Below are 22,486 nucleotides of genomic sequence, written 5' to 3' on the forward strand. Positions count from 1 at the left end.
GGTGAGGCGCTCATAAAACACAGCTGACGGGCTTTGGACAACGACTGAATGGTCGGCGGCCGCGTGACGCACGCGCAGCCCCCCTTGAGATGGAGATGGCGTCAAACGGCTATTTGGTTAGTGCGCCACAATGCTATCACTTGCTGACAGTCGGCCGGCTGGGAAATGACGAGGTGGCTTCAAGTCCGTTTTATGGGTGAAGAGCGGGAGACCATATTGTAAGTCTATTCAACCACATTTATTTGGATGTTTGTTTTTTTTTATTATTATTTTTCAGTTCTTACCATTTTATTTTTCAATCTACAGTGTTGTCCACCGTGACCAGTGTCAAGAATGACTATTTTTACAATGTGATTATGGTATACCCTAACACTATTTTCCATAAAATAAAGTGTAACTGAGTCAATATCACAATTACACTGTATATAAATCTGAGAATTTTCATTCAATTTCTGTAATAAGTAAAAAAAAAAATCAAATCAATTACATTTAAAACATGTCCATGCAAACAGCAAGAAATGTGAGCCTGCTGACAATGACAGGTTGGATATTTTTGGTTAATGTTAAAAAAAGAGGATCTCATTCAGGCCTCCAGCACTTGAAATATTTAAATGAGAAAGATTTTTCTTATTCCATCTCACTCTTGGTGAACCGCGGCGGGTTGTCGTTGACGTCCGCCAGGGTGATGCTGACGGTGGTGGTCCCCGAGAGGCCCCCCATCTGTCCGGCCATGTCTTTAGCCTGGATCACCACTTGGTACTTGTCCTTGACCTCCCGGTCCATGCCCGGCAGTGCCGTCTTGATCACGCCTGCAACAAAAAAAACAAATAAGAAACTCATTGATTGGGTTAATTTATTCATAAATGTGTTGAATTAAAAGGCCTGTTTTAGAATGCGAGTACTATTTGAAAAATTGGATTAACGTAAAAACAGAATAGGCAGGTGATTTCTTAGTTTTCTGTTTTGAATAAATATGAAAAAAAAAATTCAGATTGAAGAAATTGGGTGGTTTGTTCACAATTTTGAGGGGAAAAAAATGATGTAATCCATAAGTAGCCCAGATTGCAATGCAGCTCCCACCAGTTGCTTAGTCTTTTTTCCTTTTGTTTTGAATATTGTCACTCATTTGCTTTTTCTGGAAGTGAATGGGGAAAAATCTATTACAATCAGAAATACGATTTTTTTTTTAAGCCATATACCGCAGCCGCAATTCAGATTCTAATAATAATAATCAACTGTACATGAAGTGAATTGGTAGTGAATTGTTGTGCTGCGGCCCCCGCCGTATAATTGACGGCGGCTTTATAAAGCGTCATCGTAAAGATAATGAACTTCCTTCCCGGCGCATCAAACATCCCAGCGCGCACCTCAAAATAGTCGCCCGGAATTAACGACGTTTCCGCCAAGGAGATTTATGCGCCGCGTAATGAAGTCGCCGAGATGCCGGCGAGCGCACGGCACTCCTTTAATTCAGGGGTCGTCGCCGAGTGATCGATGCGCCTCGTTATGTGGATCGTTTGCACAAATTAAGACTTCTGATCGTTAATTACTTTTTATTGTCACGCCTTTATGTGGAATAAAAAAAAAAAAAAAGTAAAAAGCTGCCAAGAGTTCAGCAAACGTATAAGATATTTTTAACGTGCTTTTATGGACTCATCACGTCAAGGGCAAGTCAATATAAGACCTTCCAAAAAATATTTTTTCTTCATAAAATTAAAAAAAAAAAAAAGGCATTTTTTTATTTTTATCAAAATCAAAAATCAACTCACATGAAGCGATAAAATTGAGGGGAAAAAAAGCATTTGCCAAAATGCAAAAGCATTTCTGACCTTTCACTTTAATGTGGAAAGCGTATTGGAAATAAAAGTTGAGCAAAATGAAACCTGGATGAAAGCTCGCCAGTTCATTTGGCAGAAATAAACTTGATTGCCCAAGTTGCGTTGCATATTTGCGTTGTGTGAGGTAATCCTTTCCCGCATGTCATGCGCATCCATGTGTGTGCGGCTCATGTCAGCTTACACGTCACATGTGGCCTCAAACATATTAACGCTAATCCAGCCGCTAATCTGCAAATGGTTTTCGTTTTTTTTTTAATTTATTTATTTATTTATTTTTTTACCCGTCCTTTTGTTTGATGATCAGGACGGGGTCCAAAGCGTGCATTAACGATTAAAAGTAGCAAGATGTCGCCATGTTGGCCTTGCTCGTTTCACTCATGTGCGTCTGCTCCAAATCCCAGTATGACCTCCTCTCACCCCGCCGCGCCCCCACCCCCACTGACCCCCACTGCGCCCCCGTCCCTCCCCCGTCCGGTCACCAGCATCTACAGGACACGTGCCGCCACTTTGGTTCCACTAAAAGTAACATGACACAGCCACACATAACTTATTCCTCACAAAAATGAAATGAGCTTTGCCATAACACTGCCACCTCACCTAAGCAGACGGTTTATTATTTTTAGTCGTAGTAGTAGTAGTAGTTTAAAAAGATAAAGTATAGTATAAATGTAAGTCCTCTGAGGATCTATAACTATTCAGATAAATAACACAGTAAAATATTAGTTGTTGTAGTACTAATAGTAATAATAGTAGAAAGAAATACAGTATAGTGTAAATGTAATACTTTGAGGTTTAATAATGATAGTAAAATGACATTATCATTATTATTATTATTATTATTATCCATTCATCCATTATACAAATATTATTATTATTGGAAATAGAAGTAGTAGTACCAATAGTAGTAATAGTATGTATACATATAGTTTAGTGTACATATACCTGTAGTTTAGTGTAAATGTAATTCTGTTGAGTGTTAGTAATTACTATTGTTATTATTATTGATGTTATGTAGTCATAATCCTGCATAAAAAAAAAAAAACGTAAAATATTATTAATAACGAGAAGACACAGACCTGTTTCGGGGTCCACCGAGAAGTAGGGCTGTCCCTCCAGGATGCTGTAGACCACCTTGGCGCTGTTCCCGTAGGTGGCGTCGTCGGCATCCAGCGCCGTCACCTGGATGACGGGAGTGCCTGCAAGGTTGGACCAAAACGGCGTTCCGCCGCCGGCATCCATTTTGTTTAGCGTCAGCAATGGCATTGTTCATTGGACCGCATTTCATATTTCACATTTGTCCACACGGACCCATCTCGCTAGCCCTCCGTAACGTCACCATTTTCCTGTCCTCTGATTGGCTGGTCAGAGCAAAGCTGATCGACGAGCAAAACACGTTAGCACACCTATTTCATAATTAGCGTCTCTGGTGAGTATGATGTCTTTTACGTAAATGTTTTTGTCATGTAATTAGATAAATATTGACTGTGAACGGTTATGAGCTATTACATTGATGGTTGCTCTGATTGCGATGTGATATAAGTCAGTGAAGGCGCGGGTAGCAATTGAAGTTAGCCAAGTGCTAGCTCCCGCGTGGCACTGCCGTGTTGCCTCATTACGCGCGGCGCCAAATTAATTGTGGGGAAACATTTAATGGGCGAGATGTACAGAAATAGAAGCACGCATGAGAGCCGCCATCTTGGCTCATTTGACGAAAGCGCAAGCTTCCATCCATCAGGCCAGATGCTACTATGCTAATATGCTAACATCTTGGCCTGTTGCCACGGAAACCAGGCACTGATACCTTTGAACCAACATTACTAGGTGTGAAATTGTTAATTTTGATGAGAAAATAGCAATTAATTTGTCTGAATGCTGTTGTTCATAATTAATTCTGATTACCAAACATTAAGTAAAGTGAATAATCGAGTGTCTATGTAAAGTTCTTGTGAATATGTTTTTATTTTATTTACTACAACGAAATGAATCCATTCTTGAATCGAATGATTAAATGTTATGTTTATGCTAAATTATTACTGTTTCTGACTACTTAACAATAAATATATTAACCAGCGTTTTAATAAAAACAATGTTAAGTGTGTATGTAAAATATACGTATATTTTTCAAATATTTTACATTTATTGGTGTCACTCAGTCCCTACTCTAATCACTAAATACAATTTTTTTTTTGTGGAATTTATAGTTGATTCTAGAGCTAAAACGATTAATCGAACTTACCCTAATCACTTTGTAGGTTTTTTTTATATAGTGCGCCATATAGTTGACTCAAACTATGAAACGATTAATTGAATATTCCCAAATTACTTTGGAGGGATTTTTAGTGGACTTTTTAGTGAACAATCCCGATCCACTAATTCAAACTGTTTATAAAAATTCAAATACAAATTTATCACTTGGGATTCAGGCAGGAGTGAATGGTTTTGTTACCGATGTCGGCCATCTCGGGCACCCTGGCAACGTAGGGGTCTTGGGTGAAGCGCGGCTCGTTGTCGTTGATGTCGTGGATCTTGATGATGAAATCGGACTCGCCCTCCAGGGCCTCGTTCGTGAAGCGGTTGACGGCCTTGGCGTGGAGCACGTAGTAGGCCTTCTCCTCGCGGTCCAGACGCTTGGTGGCGTGGATGTCGCCCGACTTCTCGTCGATCTTGAACAGCGTCCCGGCGCCGTCGCCTCTCAGCACGTAGCGCACGCTGCCGTCCTCGCGGTCCGAGTCCGAGTGGAGCTGAGAGGAAGACGGACCGCAGCGCCGTCATTTTCTTCTTTCAATCTCAAACCCTGACTTTAAACTTCCAATTTGAAAACCTATTTGGTCTGAAATCCTGCTTTGAATCCCTAACTTTGCTTTTAAACCTTAGCCATGATTTGAGACCCTATTGTAAGCGGCCCGTATGTGTTTTCTCAGCAGGTTTGAAACACCTCTGGGTTCAAACAAGCGACACTGTGTTGGCTTGTGTCATTCCTGTGCACCCCAGCCACTCCATTGATCCCCTTGATGCCCTACTTGGCTCACCAGGAGGCCAAAACAAGCGGAAGAGAAATCAATGCGGCCGCGTTCACAAGGTCGCTGTAGCCCACATCCGATCAATTTCTATTGAAAATACAATTCAAGTGGCACAGCTGGACAAGCGTTAGCCGCATGAGCATTCTAGCGCAGCTACATGTTACGCGTTAGGCAATACGGAGGACTAGAAATCGGCACAAAACTAGCTTATAGATATATGCATGTTTTTTTAAAGGGAAAACACACTTTTCAAGAAGTTATTTTTAGCGGGGGGGAAATATTTCAGGTAAGCAGGTCCACTAGACCTTCAATTGATTCATTAAGATTGAGTTGGGTCCCAATACATATTTTTTTTGTTTGTTTTTTTCTCTTAATATTTTTAACAGTAATAATGTAAACACTGGAAGCGTCTTGCAAAAATGTGAAGGCACATTTAACTGTCGTGGTCCTGCCGCTTAACAGACATCTGCGCGGCGCAACTTTGCCGGCAGCCGTCTTTGTTTGGGAAGCGAATCTGCCCGGAGCGCAGCAAATGTTAGCGCCCGATCGATGCGGGCGCCGCTCGAGCCGTGCCCGACCGTAAAGATGGCACTAGAAAGTCGCCCTGGAGAGAGGGGGTGGAGGGGGTGGGGGGGGGGGGTGCGGAGGGGGTGGTAGGGGGGCGGTGGGCGGCGGGGGCGCTCAGGGCAATTAGCCAGTTAGCCTCGCAGGCCTCGTGTCCTGGCCTGTGGAGAACTGGCTGCCTTCAAGTGGCCAGATGGTCGCTTCGCTCACAAATCGAGCGAGCAATGTGCGGTGATGTGGAAAGTATAGGAACAGTGCACACTTGAAGGTGCAATGAGGTTTAGTTTAGGGGTTTGGGGGGTTTTGGTGCACCGCAATGCCCCCTTCAAAAATGAACATCCTCTTGCTTGGTTTATTGTTGTGGGTTGAACATGTTCTTTTTTTCTACCACACGAAACGATGTCAATGGAAGTCATCATGTGTCCCTATATTTATACAAATGTATCTTTCGGAGCAAAATGTCGCATGACGATGCTTGCCGCCCAAAATGGAAGAAATCCAAGGTGTCATTTTTCCCAAAGACTCGTTGGCGTCACGTAATGTGTAGTTTGATGGCGGCAGGGTCAAGACCACAGAAAATAATCGCGCGGTATTATCTTCATTATGATATTAATATCACGTCGGCTCATGGGGGGTCATGAATCCTCATCTTCGTGTCTCCTTGTGCTGCAAAGGAGATGAGCGTTATTAAAAGTGAGCGCCCCCTGTGTCCCCTACCACACACTCTTATTATCCGATTATGTCTTCTACATTTCACTATTCGTTTATGTAATAGCTCTCTACTATGATACATACACTGTACATATATATATATATATATATATATATATACGTATTTATACGTATACGTATATAATATGTATATATGAGGCGAAAAGAAGATGACGTTGATGTCCTGCGGGGGGTTTGCCATGGAGCAGGTAGAGTAGTGCTTGCACCATATTGTTTGTTCCGTGCCAAGTCGAGCAGCTGGTCCTTCGCCACCCCGCTACACAGACACACATGCACACGCGCACCCGCACAAGCATGCATTCGCACGCTAGCACACGCTCGCTTTGGGTCGTCACAAGACATTTCCCTCTTCTCTATAGCCGCTGAGTCATGCGAGCTTATTGTGTCCGTGTTCATCTGCTTCAAGGCTCCGCCCATTAAGGGCGATTTAGCACTTTTGTCGCAAGACGCTACCCTGGTAACTTCTACAGTACATTTGGTTAGTACACTTGAGTTATATTTAACTTTGAAATACAAACATCTTATGTTTTCAAACAGTTGGTTTGCAAATATTTCTGGAGGTAGTATTTTCTATTTTTTTAGCATGGCAGGTAATATCAATATGATGTCAATATTTTTTCAGGCGCCGCTTGCTGTAAGAGGTTTGACGGCGCGTAATTAAGCAATCACGTCATTTCCACGTGATTTGGCAACTTTTAGCAACAAATAGACCTGCCAGCCAGCAACATGCCCTGAAAATGAGTTGGCAGTGCTGTCCGCCCCCCAAAAGCCGCCCCCACCCCCACCCTCACCCACCAGCCGCCCGCTCGCTCGCTGATGCAGGCAACACGGCAAGGTCTGCTCAGTCGGCCCGCCAGCAGTGGGGGCCTATCAGGGGCTGTAAATACTTGATGAGATATGATAGTGCAGCACAAACACTGGCACTCCACCACAGGCCATTAAGCGTGTGCATGTGTGCGGCGTGCACACGCAAGCACACGCGTGCCCTTTGGTGGAGCGGCCCCGTAATGAAAGAAACAAACATTCTCTTCCCCCGGTGACAGGAAGGCGAGGCTCCGCAAGGCCGGCGTGCGGATGGGCTGACGTGGGGCTGGCGTGCTAATGAGAGGCTGCGGGCGGCAACGCGACGCAACGCCGTTGGGTGACGTGGCAAGATTAGCACCCCCACGCGCACAGACCCCCCCAAATGAGACGCCGGCAGACTCCACTCGCTTTGCTTGAGTCTGACTAGGGATGCTCCACTTTGCAGCACAGGCTCACTGGCGACTATGTTTGCTTCGCTTGGAATTGGATTGGTTTCTGTTTTTGTTTTCTGATGATTTTTTTAACCTTTGTTTTACAAAGTACAAATTCTTATTTTTTGAAAGGATGGTTGTATTTCTTTTAAATAAATGCGTTTATTCGTGTTTTTTTTGGGGGGTGGGGGGGCTGTGATCATGCTTGTATTTAATTTTTTTCTGGCAAAATGTATTTTTTTTAAGGAGAATGTCCTATTTTTAGAATGTATTTTTTTCAGAATTCTTTCGGGTGTTTAAAAAAATAGTTTTCCTTCAACCATACATGTTAGTTTTTTTCCCCAAAAAACGCCTTACTATACATGCTCGTTTTTTTTTTTTTTTTTTTTTTTTTTTCCCCAAGAAAACGCCATGGTAGTTTTTTTCCCCCCAAAACATCTTACATGGTCATTTTTTTCTACAAAAAACGCCTTACTATATATATACATGGTTGTTTTTTTTTCCAGAAAAACGCCTTACCATTTACATGGACATTTTTTTTTCCGAAAAATACCTTACCAAACATGGTCTTTTTTTTTGTTTTTGTTTTTTAAAAGCCTTACTATTTACATGTTGTTGTTTTTTTTCCCCCAAAAAACCCCTTACCATACATTTTAGTTTTTTTCCCCAAAAAACGCCTTACTATACATGGTCGTTTTCTCCCCCCAAAACATCTTACGATACATGGTCATTTTTTTCCACAAAAAACGCCTTACTTTACATGGTCATTTTTTTCCCAATAAACGCCTTACTGTACATGGTCGTTTTTTCCCCCAAAAACTCCTTAATATACATGGTTGTTTTGGGTTTTTTTTTCCAGAAAAACGCCTTAGTATATACATGGGCATTTTTTTTCCCGAAAAATGCCTTACTATACATGGTAGTTTTTTTCCCCAAAAAACGCCTTACTATACATGGTCGTTTTTTCCCCAAAAAACGCCTTACTAGACATGGTTGGGGTTTTTTTTCTCAAGAAAACGCCTTAATATATATTCATGGTCGTTTTTTTTTTTTTTTTTTTTTTTTTTTTCAAAAAAACGCCTTACTCCACATGATCGTTTTTCCTCCCAAAACATCTTACGATACATGGTCTTTATTTTGCAACAAAAAACGCCTTACTTTACATGGTCATTTTTTTTTTTTTTTTTCAAAAAAAGCTTTACATGGTCGTTTTTTTCACATAGAAGCCTTACTATCCATGGTCGTTTTTTTTTTCCAAAACATACGATACAGGCTCATTTTTTTTCGACACAAAACACCTTACAATGTATATGGTCATTTTTATCCCCAATAAAACGCCTTTGCTATACATGATTGTTTTTTGGGGCGAAAACGGCTTACTATACATGGTCGTTTTATTTTCACAGAAACGCCTTACTACACATGTTCAGGGTCGTTTTTGTCTCTAAAAAATGCCTTACTATACATGGTCGTTTTTTTCGCCGAAAAACACCTTACTACACATGTTCGTTTTTTTTCACAAAAAACACCTTACGCCTTATGGTTGATTTTTTTTTTTGCAAAAAATTGCCTTACTATACATCCTCGTTTTTTTCACAAAAAAGCGGCTTACTATACATGGTTGTTTTTTTCGCCAAAAAACGGCTTACTATACATGGTCTTTTTTTTTTTTTTTGCAAAAAATCGCCTTACTGTACACGGTTCCTTTTTTTCTAAAAAAACCCACCTTACTATACATGGTCGTTTTTTTAAAAAAAAAATCGCCTTACTGTACAGGGTCGTTTTTTTTCCTCAAAAAAACGCCTTACTATACATGGTCGTTTTTTCGCCAAAAAACACCTTATAACACATGTTCGTTTTTTTCACAAAAAACGCCATACTATACTACACTATACGACAATGCATATAGTAAGGCGTTTTTTTTGCGGAAAAAAAACCAATCATGTATAGTAAGGTGTTTTTTGCAGAAAAAAATCGACCATGTATAGTAAGGTGTTTTTTGTGAAAAAAACGAACATGTGTAGTAAGGTGTTTTTCGGCGAAAAAAACGACCATGTATAGTAAGGCATTTTTTAGAGACAAAAACGACCCTGTACAGTAAGGCGAAATTTTTGCAAAAAAAAAAAAAAGATCGTGAGGCGTTTTTTTTGCGAGAAATACGACCATGTATAGTAAGGCGATTTTTTTCGAAAAAAACGACCATGTATATTAAGGTGTTATTTTTGCGAAAAAACGACAATGCATATAGTAAGGCATTTTTTTGCGGAAAAAAAACCAATCATGTATAGTAAGGTGTTTTTTGCAGAAAAAAATCGACCATGTGTAGTAAGGCGTTTTTTGTGAAAAAAACGACCATGTATAGTAAGATGTTTTTTGTGAAAAAAACGAACATGTGTAGTAAGATGTTTTTCGGCGAAAAAAACGACCATGTATAGTAAGGCGTTTTTTTAGAGACAAAAACGACCCTGTACAGTAAGGCGAAATTTTTGCAAAAAAAAAAAAAAAAGACCGTAAGGCGTTTTTTTGCGAGAAATACGACCATGTATAGTAAGGCGATTTTTGGCGAAAAAAAACCGAGCATGTATAGTAAGGCGTTTTTTGGAAAAAAAAACAAGAAAAAACGACCATGTATAGTAAGGCGTTTATTTTTAGAAAAAAAACGACCCTGTACAGTAAGGCGATATTTTTGCAAAAAAAAAAGACTATGTATAGTAAGGCATTTAAAAAAAAAAAAAAAAAGACCATGTATAGTAAGGTGTTTTTTTCAGAAAAAAATCGAACATGTATAGTATGGCGTTTTTTGTGAAAAAAACGACATGTGTTATAAGGTGTTTTTTGGCGAAAAAAACGACCATGTATAGTAAGGCGTTTTTTTGAGAAAAAATAAAAAAAAGACCATGTATAGTAAGGCGATTTTTTTGGGCGAAAAAAAACAGCCAAGTATAGCAAGGCGTTTTTTGTGGAAAAAATGACCATGTATAGTAAGGCGTTTTTTGGGGGAAAAAAACAACCGTGTTTAGTAAGGCGTTTCTTTTTGGAAAAAATCGACCATGTATAGTAAGGCGTCTTTTGGGGAAAAAAAACTGCCATGTATGGTAAGGCGTTTTTTGGGGAAAAAAATGACCAAGTGTAGTAAGGCATGTTTTTGTGGGAAAAAACGACCATGTATGGTAAGGCGTTTTTTTTGTTGTTCTTTTTTAAAGACAGTTCAAAAATGTGTAATCTTAATTCATTATATATATTATATATAAACAATATTACATGTGAAAATATGAGATGAACATAAAGTCCAACTGAAAAACGTCCAAAGCTGGAATCGAACACAGGTCATCCATATCACAGACCTCTGCTCTAACCACTCAACTATGATCAACTTGCTGGTGACCAGCTCTTAATGGTGCAACAAAGTTTTTGGCATCATGTTGAATGCATTGAAAAGAATTTTTGACATGAAATGATACTGAATTTTATTTAGGAATCCTGGTAAAACTCTAACATTTACGTCCTTCATGTAGTAAAAATAATATGTAATTAAAGGTGGGTTTTGAACCACCAATGCGCTGGTCAATGGGCTAGCGACTCTACCAGGTGAGCTAAAGCCAAGGTAACAAAACAGATGAAGAAATGTTCATTTGTGGGGTTTTTAAAATTGTTTAAGCATGTATATGGTAGGATTTTTTCAAAAGACCATTTAAATGATTTCTAATCATAAATCATTACATAAAACAATATTAAGTGGTGTGAAAATACAAGTGAATAATATTGTATGAACAAGAAATACAAACGAAAAGTGTCCAAAGGTGGAATTGAACCCTAGTCATCCATATCACAGTCCTCTGCTCTAACCACTCAACTGCGGTCAATATGTAGCAGACTGCCTGTTACCGGTGTAACAATGAAAGGAAAAGCATGTGGAGAAATGTTCTTTTGTTTTTCATGTGTGCGATACTGACCATTTTAATCAACCATGTACAGTAAGTACTCTTCAATTTAAAAAAAAAAAAGAATAAAACGACCATGTATAATAAGGCGTTTTTTGCGTAAAAAAAAGACCATATATAGTAAGGCGGTTTTTTTGGCGGAAAAAAATGACAATGTATAGTAAGGCCTTTTTTTGTGAAAAAAACCCCGACAATGTACAGTAAGGCGATTTTTTTCGAAAAAAACGACCATGTATAGTAAGGTGTTTTTTTTAGAAAAAAAGGAACCGTGTACAGTAAGGCGATTTTTTGCAAAAAAAAAAAAAAAAAAAAAAGGACCATGTATAGTAAGCCGTTTTTTGGCGAAAAAAACAACCATGTATAGTAAGCCGCTTTTTTGTGAAAAAAACGACGATGTATAGTAAGGCAATTTTTTGCAAAAAAAAATCGACCATGTATAGTAAGGCGTTTTTTGTGAAAAAAACGACAATGTATAGTAAGGTGTTTTTTGTGAAAAAAAACGAACATGTGTTATAAGGTGTTTTTTGGCGAAAAAAACGACCATGTATAGTAAGGCGTTTTTTTGAGAAAAAAAAACGACCCTGTACAGTAAGGCGATTTTTTTCGAAAAAAACGACCATGTATAGTAAGGTATTTTTTTTAGAAAAAAAGGAACCGTGTACAGTAAGGCGATTTTTGGAAAAAAAAAAAAAAAAAGACCATGCATAGTAAGCCGTTTTTTGGCGAAAAAAACAACCATGTATAGTAAGCCGCTTTTTTGTGAAAAAAACGACGATGTATAGTAAGGCAATTTTTTCCCAAAAAAAAAATCGACCATGTATAGTAAGGCGTTTTTTGTGAAAAAAACGACAATGTATAGTAAGGTGTTTTTTTGAGGAAAAAAAACGACCCTGTGCAGTAAGGCGATTTTTTTTTAAAAAAACGACCATGTATAGTAAAGTGGTTTTTTTTAGAAAAAAAGGAACCTTTTACAGTAAGGCGATTTTTTGCAAAAAAAAAAAAAAGACCATGTATAGTAAGCCGTTTTTTGGCGAAAAAAACAACCATGTATAGTAAGCCGCTTTTTTGTGAAAAAAATGACGATGTATAGTAAGGCAATTTTTTGCAAAATAAAAATCGACCATGTATAGTAAGGCGTTTTTTGTGAAAAAAACGACAATGTATAGTAAGGTGTTTTTTGTGAAAAAAACGAACATGTGTAGTAAGGTGTTTTTTTCAGAAAAAAATCGAACATGTATAGTATGGCGTTTTTTGTGAAGAAAACGTGTTATAAGGTGTTTTTTGGCAAAAAAAACGACCATGTATAGTAAGGCATTTTTTTGAGAAAAAAAAACGACCATGTACAGTAAAGCGATTTTTTTTCGAAAAAAACGACCATGTATAGTAAGGTGTTTTTTATAGAAAAAAAGGAACCGTGTACAGTAAGGCGATTTAAAAAAAAAAAAAAAAATTTAAAAAAAAGACCATGTATAGTAAGCCGTTTTTTGGCGAAAAAAACGACAATGTATAGTAAGGTGTTTTTTTGAGGAAAAAAAACGACCCTGTGCAGTAAGGCGATTTTTTTTTAAAAAAACGACCATGTATAGTAAAGTGGTTTTTTTTAGAAAAAAAGGAACCTTTTACAGTAAGGCGATTTTTTGCAAAAAAAAAAAAAGACCATGTATAGTAAGCCGTTTTTTGGCGAAAAAAACAACCATGTATAGTAAGCCGCTTTTTTGTGAAAAAAATGACGATGTATAGTAAGGCAATTTTTTGCAAAATAAAAATCGACCATGTATAGTAAGGCGTTTTTTGTGAAAAAAACGACAATGTATAGTAAGGTGTTTTTTGTGAAAAAAACGAACATGTGTAGTAAGGTGTTTTTTTCAGAAAAAAATCGAACATGTATAGTATGGCGTTTTTTGTGAAGAAAACGTGTTATAAGGTGTTTTTTGGCAAAAAAAACGACCATGTATAGTAAGGCATTTTTTTGAGAAAAAAAAACGACCATGTACAGTAAAGCGATTTTTTTTCGAAAAAAACGACCATGTATAGTAAGGTGTTTTTTATAGAAAAAAAGGAACCGTGTACAGTAAGGCGATTTTTAAAAAAAAAAAAAATTTAAAAAAAAGACCATGTATAGTAAGCCGTTTTTTGGCGGAAAAAACGACGATGTATAGTAAGGCAATTTTTTGCAAAAAAAAAAATCGACCATGTATAGTAAGGCGTTTTTTGTGAAAAAAACGACAATGTATAGTAAGGTGTTTTTTGTGAAAAAAAACGAACATGTGTAGTAAGGTGTTTTAGCGAAAAAAACCACCCTGTACAGTAAGGCGATATTTTTGCAAAAAAAAAAAAAAAAAAAAAGATCGTAAGGCGATTTTTGGCGAAAAAAAAAACGACCCTGTACAGTAAGGCGATATTTTTACAAAAAAAAAAAAAAAAAGACTATGGATAGTAAGGCATTTTTTTGCGAGAAATACGACCATCTATAGTCAGGCGTTTTTTGGGAAAAAAAAAATGACCATGTTTAGTATGGCGTTTTTTGTGAAAAAACCGAACATGTGTTATAAGGTGTTTTTTGGCGAAAAAAAAGACCATGTATAGTAAGGCGTTTTTTGGAGAAAAAAACCCGACCCTGTACAGTAAGGCGATATTTTTGCAAAAAAAACAAACAAAAAAAAAAACATGTATAGTAAGGCATTTAAAAGCAAAAACCACTATGTATAGTAAGGTGTTTTTTTTCGAAAAAAACAACCATGTATAGTAAGCAGTTTTTTTGCGAGAAATACGACAATGTATATAGTAAGGCATTTTTTTGCGGAAAAAAACCCAATCATGTATAGTAAGGTTTTTTTTGCAAAAAAAAAAAAAAAACGACCATGTAGTAAGCCGTTTTTTGGCGAAAAAAACAACCATGTATAGTAAGGCGTTTTTTTGTGAAAAAAAACGACGTTGTATAGGAAGGCAATTTTTTGCAAAAAAAATAGACCATGTATAGTAAGGTGTTTTTTGTGAAAGAAAACGAAAATGTGTATTAAGGTGTTTTATGGCGAAAAAAAGGGACCATGTATAGTAAGGCGTTTTTTTTAGAGAAAAACCAACCCTGTACAGCAAGGCGATATTTTTGCAAAAAAAAAAAAAAAAGACCTTCTATAGTAAGGCATTTAAAAAAAAAAAAACGACCATGTATAGAAAGGCGTTTTTTTGCGAGAAATACGACCATGTATAGTAAGGCGATTATTGACGAAAAAAAATATGACCATGTATAGTAAGGTGTTTTATGGGAAAAACAATGACAATGTATATATTTTTTTTAAATGACCATGTATAGTAATTTATTTTGGGAAAAAAAAACAACCATGTTTCTGAGATTTTGTTTTAGAAAGCTGTAGATTTCTTTTTATGTACCGTATCTTTGTCTACTAGCGGGGACGCACGGCGAGCGATACGCCGCTTTTGAGTCATGCTTTGTTCCCTTGCTGTCCTTTTTTGGACGTGTTATGTTGTCGGCGATGTAATCCTTTTAGAGGCTCGCTCAAAGTCACGGCTTGCTCGCCGCCTGCATCGGTGAGGACGTACGTGTCCCCGTCTCATTTGCTGGAAGGAGTCTATCCTGAATCCTTCTATGCCGGCAGAATGCAAAGTAGTCCAGTCCATTCAGAGGCACGCACAAAAGCGCTTTTCTTCCCCTCGGCCTGACCTTGCCGCCGAGGCGGCGTCACCGTCACATGGATTGGGAGACGATTCTCGCCTCCGAAAACAATCACCACAGTTTGAACATTGTTACAACTTCTTTTATATTGGAAACATGCAAACATTCAACTTATTCGTCCTTTTTAACTCAATATATTGTATGTCATGTGACCAAAGCCAGAAAAGAGGCAAACCATTCGCAATGCGAACCCGAAGGCACTTTGACGTAGATTTCAGTCGGCAGCAGAGGGCGGTCGAGGACAAAAAGCTTCCAGTTCCCCTTAAAGGGTAATCGACGGTGTATTTGAAAGTTTGCGTCTTACCTTCCCAACATACTGCATGTCATTGCCAGTGTACTCCTCCAGCAGGAAGAACTGGTTCCACATCCATCCTCGCTTGGAGCGCCTGAGCGGCACCCCGTTGGCATCCTGGCCCGTCAGGCCCGCCGACATCTTGTGTCCCGCCGCGGTCCTTCGCGCCGGCCTCAGCCCCGTGGCTGGCGCGGTGCCCAGCTGGGCGGCGGCCCACAGCGCCATCAACACGCACAGCATCTCCATGGCGACAGGGCCTCGGGTCCTGAGGCACCCCCTCTCCCTCCTCCTCCTCCTCACTCCCTTCGACGCTTTGTCTCCGGCAGTCTTCGGGTCAGAGTGACGTGTCAGTCGTCATACCAGATTGCAAGCAGGAAGTGACCCGTCGCATGCACCTGGAATCAGGAAAAGAAATTTCAGACCACAAGAGTAGAGTGAAGATGGCGCTGAAATTTGAAATTCAAGGTTAAATTTTACTAAAATAATAATGCAGTTGTTTTTAAGTTTCTTGCTGCGTTGAAAACCATTGACGCATAACAATAAACAATAAATGACAAAAATAAAGATGTTTACACAAACATGATGAATAATTGTGATTAATGGTCATGATTACAGCATTGATCAAAATAATCATGGTTATCTTATGGGCCATACTTGGATTTTCCACTGCACACCAGACATTTTGTAGGTCAGCTTTGTAGAAGCATACACAAGCACGGTAATGTATGATTTTCCGGGGATCTTTGCGAAGACATGTAAAAGCTTCCATTTGGATGTCGCAGTTTTCGTGAAAACTATGTGAACAAAGATGACTTCAACTTGAATTTTGTGGAAACTGCGTGAAAGAAGCTTTCAAACTTCTGGTGGGCCTTTGATGGACGCTTCCTGCGCTATGTGTTGTGCATTCATGTGTACGGCGTTTGATGGACAGGCCTCTGGTGATAACACGAGATTAGAAAAGCGACACGTGGTTGTACATGGATGCGACTGCACTTTATCTGCATTGAGTCTGAGAATCATCACATAATGGAGTGGCGGGCGCCTTTCTGGGGTGGGTGGGGGGTTTCAGGCTGTATCTGTTGAAAGCATCACACATTATCACACGCGGGAGAATGACCACAGCAATGTCAAGATCACTTCATTACTGGAAGATAGCGCCTTATAGTAAATGACTGTTTGCAAAACGCACGCAGAGGGCCAACGTGGGGGGGGGGGGGGGGGCAGCTTCCCAAGGCCAAAGGAAGCAGCGTAGGATGCAAGGAAATGAAAAGAAGGCGGTCGCGTATCGGACTTATGGCCCCCATTATTCCGTTCGGATTCACAGTTTGGACGGAGGGTTATCAGCAGGTCCACGAGGGGGCAGCTGCCACGGTGCGGTGCATGCTGGGAAATGAGGAAGCGGCCATGAATTAAGAAGCCTGACCTGCGCGGCGATGCACAGCCCAAGACTCCGAGGGGAAGGAGGGAAATGGAGCGAAAAAACGGGGCAAGGAGAGGTGGCGGGCGGAGGCGGGGCTGGTTGTGATGATGTCACTGCAGTGCAAGTGTTTCTTGGTTAAAAGTCACCACTTGTGGGAGCTGCAACAAATGGAGCAGACCTTTCCACAATGTTTATAAACAAGAGACACCAGGGTACTTCCAGGTGGCACAGAGCGAGCTGACTATCACTGACTTGAACCGAAAATGATGACTAAAACTTGCTGTGTTTGCGGTTGAATTGACAGATATTTCCCAGAAGGTTAAAGTTTGAAATCGAAATGAATCCATCAGAAGTTGTGGGTGAGGAGCATAAATCAAGTCTATGTCGTAAATTGTTGTGCAGAGAAAATTGGGAAACTGCCTTGTGGCATTACAACCACTTAAAAGAGGGGCCAGTTGAAGTGGCTCGGGCATCTAGTTAGGCATCCTGGACGGCTCCCCGGTGAGGCGTTCCAGCCACATCCCACCAGGAGGACATGCTGGAGAGACAACTATATGTCTCCCGTTGGCCTGGGGAAGCCTCTGGATTTTCACAGAGGCGTTGGACGAAGTGGCCGGGGAGAGGGAAGCCTGAACAGAGCCGCTGTGAAAGTCTTGAGGTTAACACTGGACTAAGGGAGAAATTCACCATCCTGTGCACTCTTACGTCACGAATAACCGGGTTGACCCCAATGCTAATTTTATCCCAATCCTAACCCCGAACTGCAATCCTAACCCTAGTCCCATCCGCTGGATCTTTGGAGACTTGATGCCAGTGCAAAAAGGCTTGGAATTGTCTTGACGCTGACAGCTCAGGTCCCCTCTAATCTTTTAATGGTCGTGTCAGTCGACGGACTCCCGACTTAGGCGTCAAGGCAAGTTTGTGACGGCAGATGAGTTCCCGGGGATGGCGTGAAGAGGACGTCCTGTCAGAGCAACGTCAGCAGTCCGATAGGGACGTGGGTCCATCCATTACTGTCTCGGCCAGGCCACCGTGCCCTCATTTCCCCTTATGAGGCAAATTGAAGCCTCTCCCCCACCACTCTGCGTTGCACTTTATAGCATGAACACCCCACCCCTGTTTCTCCCCCGCTGCAGCCGCCTGCTTTGCTTGCACAGACCAAAGCTGATATGCATGACGGCTCTGCTTGGCTCTGAAAGCCACTCACTTTGCATGTGTCCTCTGCCGGGATCAGCAGCCACTGCGGGAATTAAAAAAAAAAAAAGTGGAAGGAGAGGAGAGGAGCTCGGGGTCAGTGACGAAGGTGCTGATGGAAGCAGGTGAAAGTGAGCTGGTGGTTTAATAATGTCCGTGGAGGGACTGACTGTGACCGCCACTCCGGCTCCCCTTGCCATCCAAATTCACTAAATCACCGTGCAGCTTCCCTCCCGCACCTGCGTATACTTGACTGGATGAATTTACTTAATTGACTGTGCACTGGCACAAAAAAAAGTAAAGAAAGTGTGAAATGTGGACAAAGGTATTGGGACACCAATGACGGGAAGTGGAAGAAATGCGGAGGTGGACAAAAATATTCGGACATGAACTGGAAGTGAAAAGTGAAGATGTGGTGTATGGACAAAAGTATTGGGATTCCACAGTATTGGGAAGTGAAAAGTCCAAAAAATGTGATGTCTGGGCAAAAGTATGGAGACGCCCACATGAAGGAACATGTGAAGAAAATGTGGAGTTTGGGCAAATTACTATTGGGATGCCTACAAGAATAAAAGTTGAGAGGACGTCCTTCTCAGCTCTAGTCGCCATCCAAATCCACTAAATGACGAAGCAGTTTACCTCCCGCCCTCCCGCACACTGGACTTTATGAATTGACTTAATTGACGGCAGCTCAGAGCATATGGGACGGGGAGCTATTGATTAGCTGTAGGCCTCAACTCACTGGAAAATACCAGCGTGTCCCTGGGGGAGGCTCATGAAGCTTTCTGCTCACCGTCCCCCAGCAGCGCCGTGTCGGCCTTTTCCATGGATTTCTTCATAATGTCACCGCGAAAAGCTAATGCCTGCGCTGTAGGGGGCGGCGCCGCGTCCCCGAGGAATACTCTGCCCCTTGACCACATTTGTCAAAGCCCGGAGGCCATATTGCGCCGCTCCCTGCCCTCGTAATTCTCCTGGCAAGGAACCGGAACCGCGAAGAAGTCGGAAAAAGCTTTAGTTTGCCACGTCAAATAAAAAAAAATAAAATAAAGTAAAAATGTCACAGTCGGTTAGGAATGCTACGGAGCCGCGTGTCGCCCGGTGGCGACGACAAAATGCCTGCCGTGCTACATTTGTGCTGTGCGACGGGGAAGAAAGGAAGATGAAGGCAGACTGCAAGGAATGTTGCGCTCGGAACGTCACACTAGACATTTTTTGCCCAAGAGCTCACAGCACCACGATACTCAAAGCTTTAAATGAAGCTCAGTTGCGTTCGGGTCAATAATCAATCGGCAGAAACGACACCGCAGGGAGCAAATGTGCTGTTTGGGCAAAAGTATTGGGATTCGGTATATGGAATGAAAAAGTAAAGTAGACTTTGGAAATATTGGGACGCCTGCAGGAAGCAAAAAGTGAAAGGTTTGGACCTCCTACAGGAAGAGAACAAATGCAAAAGTAATGGGCCACATCGATGGAAGAGTGACAAAATTCTAGACTCCAGCTGGACAAAAGTATTGGAACACCTGCAGCAGGCAAAGTGCAGATAAAATGAGTCTGGATAAAAATATTGGGACGGCTACCGAAAGCAAAAGGAAAAGAACATGTGGAAATTGGACAAAAATATTGGTACACTCAAAGTACTTGAGGTCAAGAATGAAAATGTGAAATTTGGACAAAAGTATTGGTACAGCTGCAAGAATCAAAACGTGAAGACAATTTGGCAGTTTGCACCCAAGTAGGAGGACACCGAAAGCGAAAATGGAAAATAAAATGAACAAAAGTATAGGGGCAAGCCACAAGAAGTGGAAGAAATGTGTTGGTGTACAAAAGTATTGGGACGAGCATATACCATCTTATGGCTTTGTGCGCATGGAACTGCATGTCATGTTGGAAGTTCCCAAAGTCGGAAGCATACAATTGAGAATCAGGCTCGCACCCAAGCTGATGGTCCAGATGGAATATTTGCAGCATTTCCCCCAGTTTCCTGGAGTCCTGCTCCACGTTTGACCGCGTGGCCATCGGTCCATGAGCAGATGGTTTGTGTCAGCGATCAATCGAGCCAGCGTCGCTATGACAACGATCATAAGTGTTACAGAGAATGCTCTGCTTAAGAACAACAAATGTCTTGTATTAAAGCTGTGTAAATTAGGCTTTTTTTTTTTTTTTTTTTTTTTTTTAAACACACCACTTCCCTTCTTTGGCTTTTATCTCCACTTATAGCATTAGGAAGAAGAAAGAGCCTCAGCTGGATCATAAAGTGGCCTTTAAATGAATAGTGATCATTATTCGAATTGATTTCAAAGTGTTTCGTGGCCTTCTGGGAGAGCAACAACGAGCGTCAGCGTCTTCCACAAACGTCTTGTCACTCTTTGGGAAAGGCGTGACAGGTCTTGCGCCCGTGCGTTGGCTTCGCGGAGGATCGCGGCCGTCGTGATGAAGGTGTGTAATACAACATGACACCGTAATCATATTCTCTCAGTTAAGAGCCGCTGTTTACACCAGGGCGCCCTTTATTATCTCGGCCCTGGCAGAAACAGCAGCGGCCTCTTTGTCTCGTCGCGGATTCATATCATGTGCGGCCTAATTGCATAACAAAAAAACAAAAAATGAAAATGAAAAAAGCAAATTGCTTTAAATTGCGTGTCGCAGGCTGCAGAGCAATAAGACCTGAGTGTTCACGCGAGCGAGTAAGCGAGATTAATATGTCTGCTGCCAATTTTCCCAGCGTGCAGCCTGATGATTGGACGTTCGCTGGCGCGCCCGCCGGAACATTTACAATCACAACAATTAGCCATTAAAGGTAGCTATTGGTTTTATCGAATGCGCTCACTGCCACCATGGAGACAAACGCGTTCATCAATACACCCTGGATGTGCGCCGTTAATGGCCTTTCACACGTGTGCGGACGTGGCATTTTACGTTGGAAGCGCCCCCACGACACCGCCCTCCCCCCCCACACCAAACGCGAGCCGGCCTTCCTCTGAATTTGTATTTCTCTTCTAACGAGCGACGTGAGCGACACGGCGAAGCACCCTATGGCGCCCGGCGAGCCGAAGCAACCTCACCGCAGCCCCGGGGGTGCAATTAAAAGTGAGGGAGGAGAATGTCAGCCAGGTGGACGAGCGAGCGTGATGGAGGTGAGAAAAAGGGGGGAGAGAGGGGGTGGGGCAAGGGGGAGCGATGTAGGCACTGATGCCACAGATAAACATGGAGACGTTACAAGCGGCAGGGAAGGTTCTTAACCCGTACATACTGTTTACTTGTAATTTCCACCCTGAAATTTGATGACTTTTCCGAAAAATCACACATATAAAAAACAAAATAAATTGTCATTCACAGGTCACTGAAATTGATTGTACATTTACCAGTATGTGTTCAATCAAGCACAATCTTGAAAGTATGAAAGAGGGAGCTTGAAACAGTCCTGCTGTCTGTGTATCCACCACACAGCTTCAAACAGCTACATGCACCTGTTGGTCTTGGTCTGGGAATCGTGAAAGAGTAAAACAGCATCGGGATAAGCAGATATACTAAACATGAGGAACAATGGTCACAGAGAAGTCAAAACGTGCCTTGATGCACACGTGATTGGAAATCCATTTTTTTCAGGACAGAAAGGCTATTACTACATTATGAAAACCTCTAACGTATTTTATGTCCAAGCAAGTTGCAGAGAAGATCCTTAAAGTTTCACATTTTTGTAAATGTCATTAATAGTGTCCTCATTTGTTACAACAACACGACTCTCATCAACTGCGTTCCTCGTCTTATGCAAACGGAAATAAGTCCCTCGGAACCTCATCGACGATCTATTGTATTGATCTATTGTAGCGCCGTCTAGACTCGCTGACGCTTTGTCGCACAAACACCAACGCCACTGTTTATGCGATGTATTTGGTGAGGACACTGATCACTTTACATCCCACAAATGTTTACCACATTAAAAATGAAAAGGACAACAAATTCAAAAAAAAAGTCGCCGAAATGGAAGACATTGCGGGTACTCTTACATGCACGCATAGACAGTCAAACAAAAGCCAAGCCAATCACCTGACCCGAATCCAACTGAACATGCAATTTTTAAAGTCATAAAAAAAGTTTTCATCATGTTTTTGTTTGTCTAAACATGCATGTCCTGCATAAAGCATCAACATTTACATGTTGTGTTTGTCTCATTAATCATCTGATCATCCTGCCACATGCCAGTGAGCGAGTGAGTGGCAGCCATTCGCGTGAATGTATTTGCTGCCGCCAACTCACTCCTCTCTCTGGCTCTCTCTTCTCGCCGCCGCGTGGCAAAAAAGTGGAATAAATCACACAATCTGGGCCAAGTCCACGAGAGCCCCCAATTTTGCCTCCTTTCCTTTCTCCCCTCGCATCCGTCAGTCCGACGCAGCGGAGTGGCCCACTTCTGAAGCCGCAGAGGCCTGCCCGACTCGCCCTTCATTTTGTGTCTGGACTCCATGCGGGGTCAGCGCTCGCCTCGCGTATTCTTCCTCACATGGAAACAGCAACATGTCCACATGTCCATGAAGTAGTTACGTTTGAGTGTGCAGTAT

At 41.3% G+C, this 22,486-nt stretch overlaps 1 protein-coding gene across 1 annotated transcript in view; it reads right to left on the reverse strand.

Annotated features, from left to right (window-relative positions):
• The window catches only part of LOC147127116 (cadherin-10-like), a 51,024-nt gene that overhangs the window by 10,194 nt on the left and 18,344 nt on the right, over positions 1–22,486 (reverse strand). Inside the window, exons 3-6 of the mRNA XM_086020136.1 lie at positions 15,329–15,711; positions 4,285–4,579; positions 2,915–3,034; positions 642–809 (exon numbers count right to left, since the gene is read on the reverse strand). Of these exons, the coding sequence (XP_085876262.1) occupies positions 642–809; positions 2,915–3,034; positions 4,285–4,579; positions 15,329–15,562 (817 nt within the window). The 5' untranslated portion in view covers positions 15,563–15,711. The remainder of the gene's footprint in view (positions 1–641; positions 810–2,914; positions 3,035–4,284; positions 4,580–15,328; positions 15,712–22,486) is intronic.

Source organism: Filicampus tigris, chromosome 21 (assembly GCF_054856515.1).
Source record: "Filicampus tigris isolate MCC_2025a chromosome 21, RoL_Ftig_1.0, whole genome shotgun sequence".
NCBI lineage: Eukaryota > Metazoa > Chordata > Actinopteri > Syngnathiformes > Syngnathidae > Filicampus > Filicampus tigris.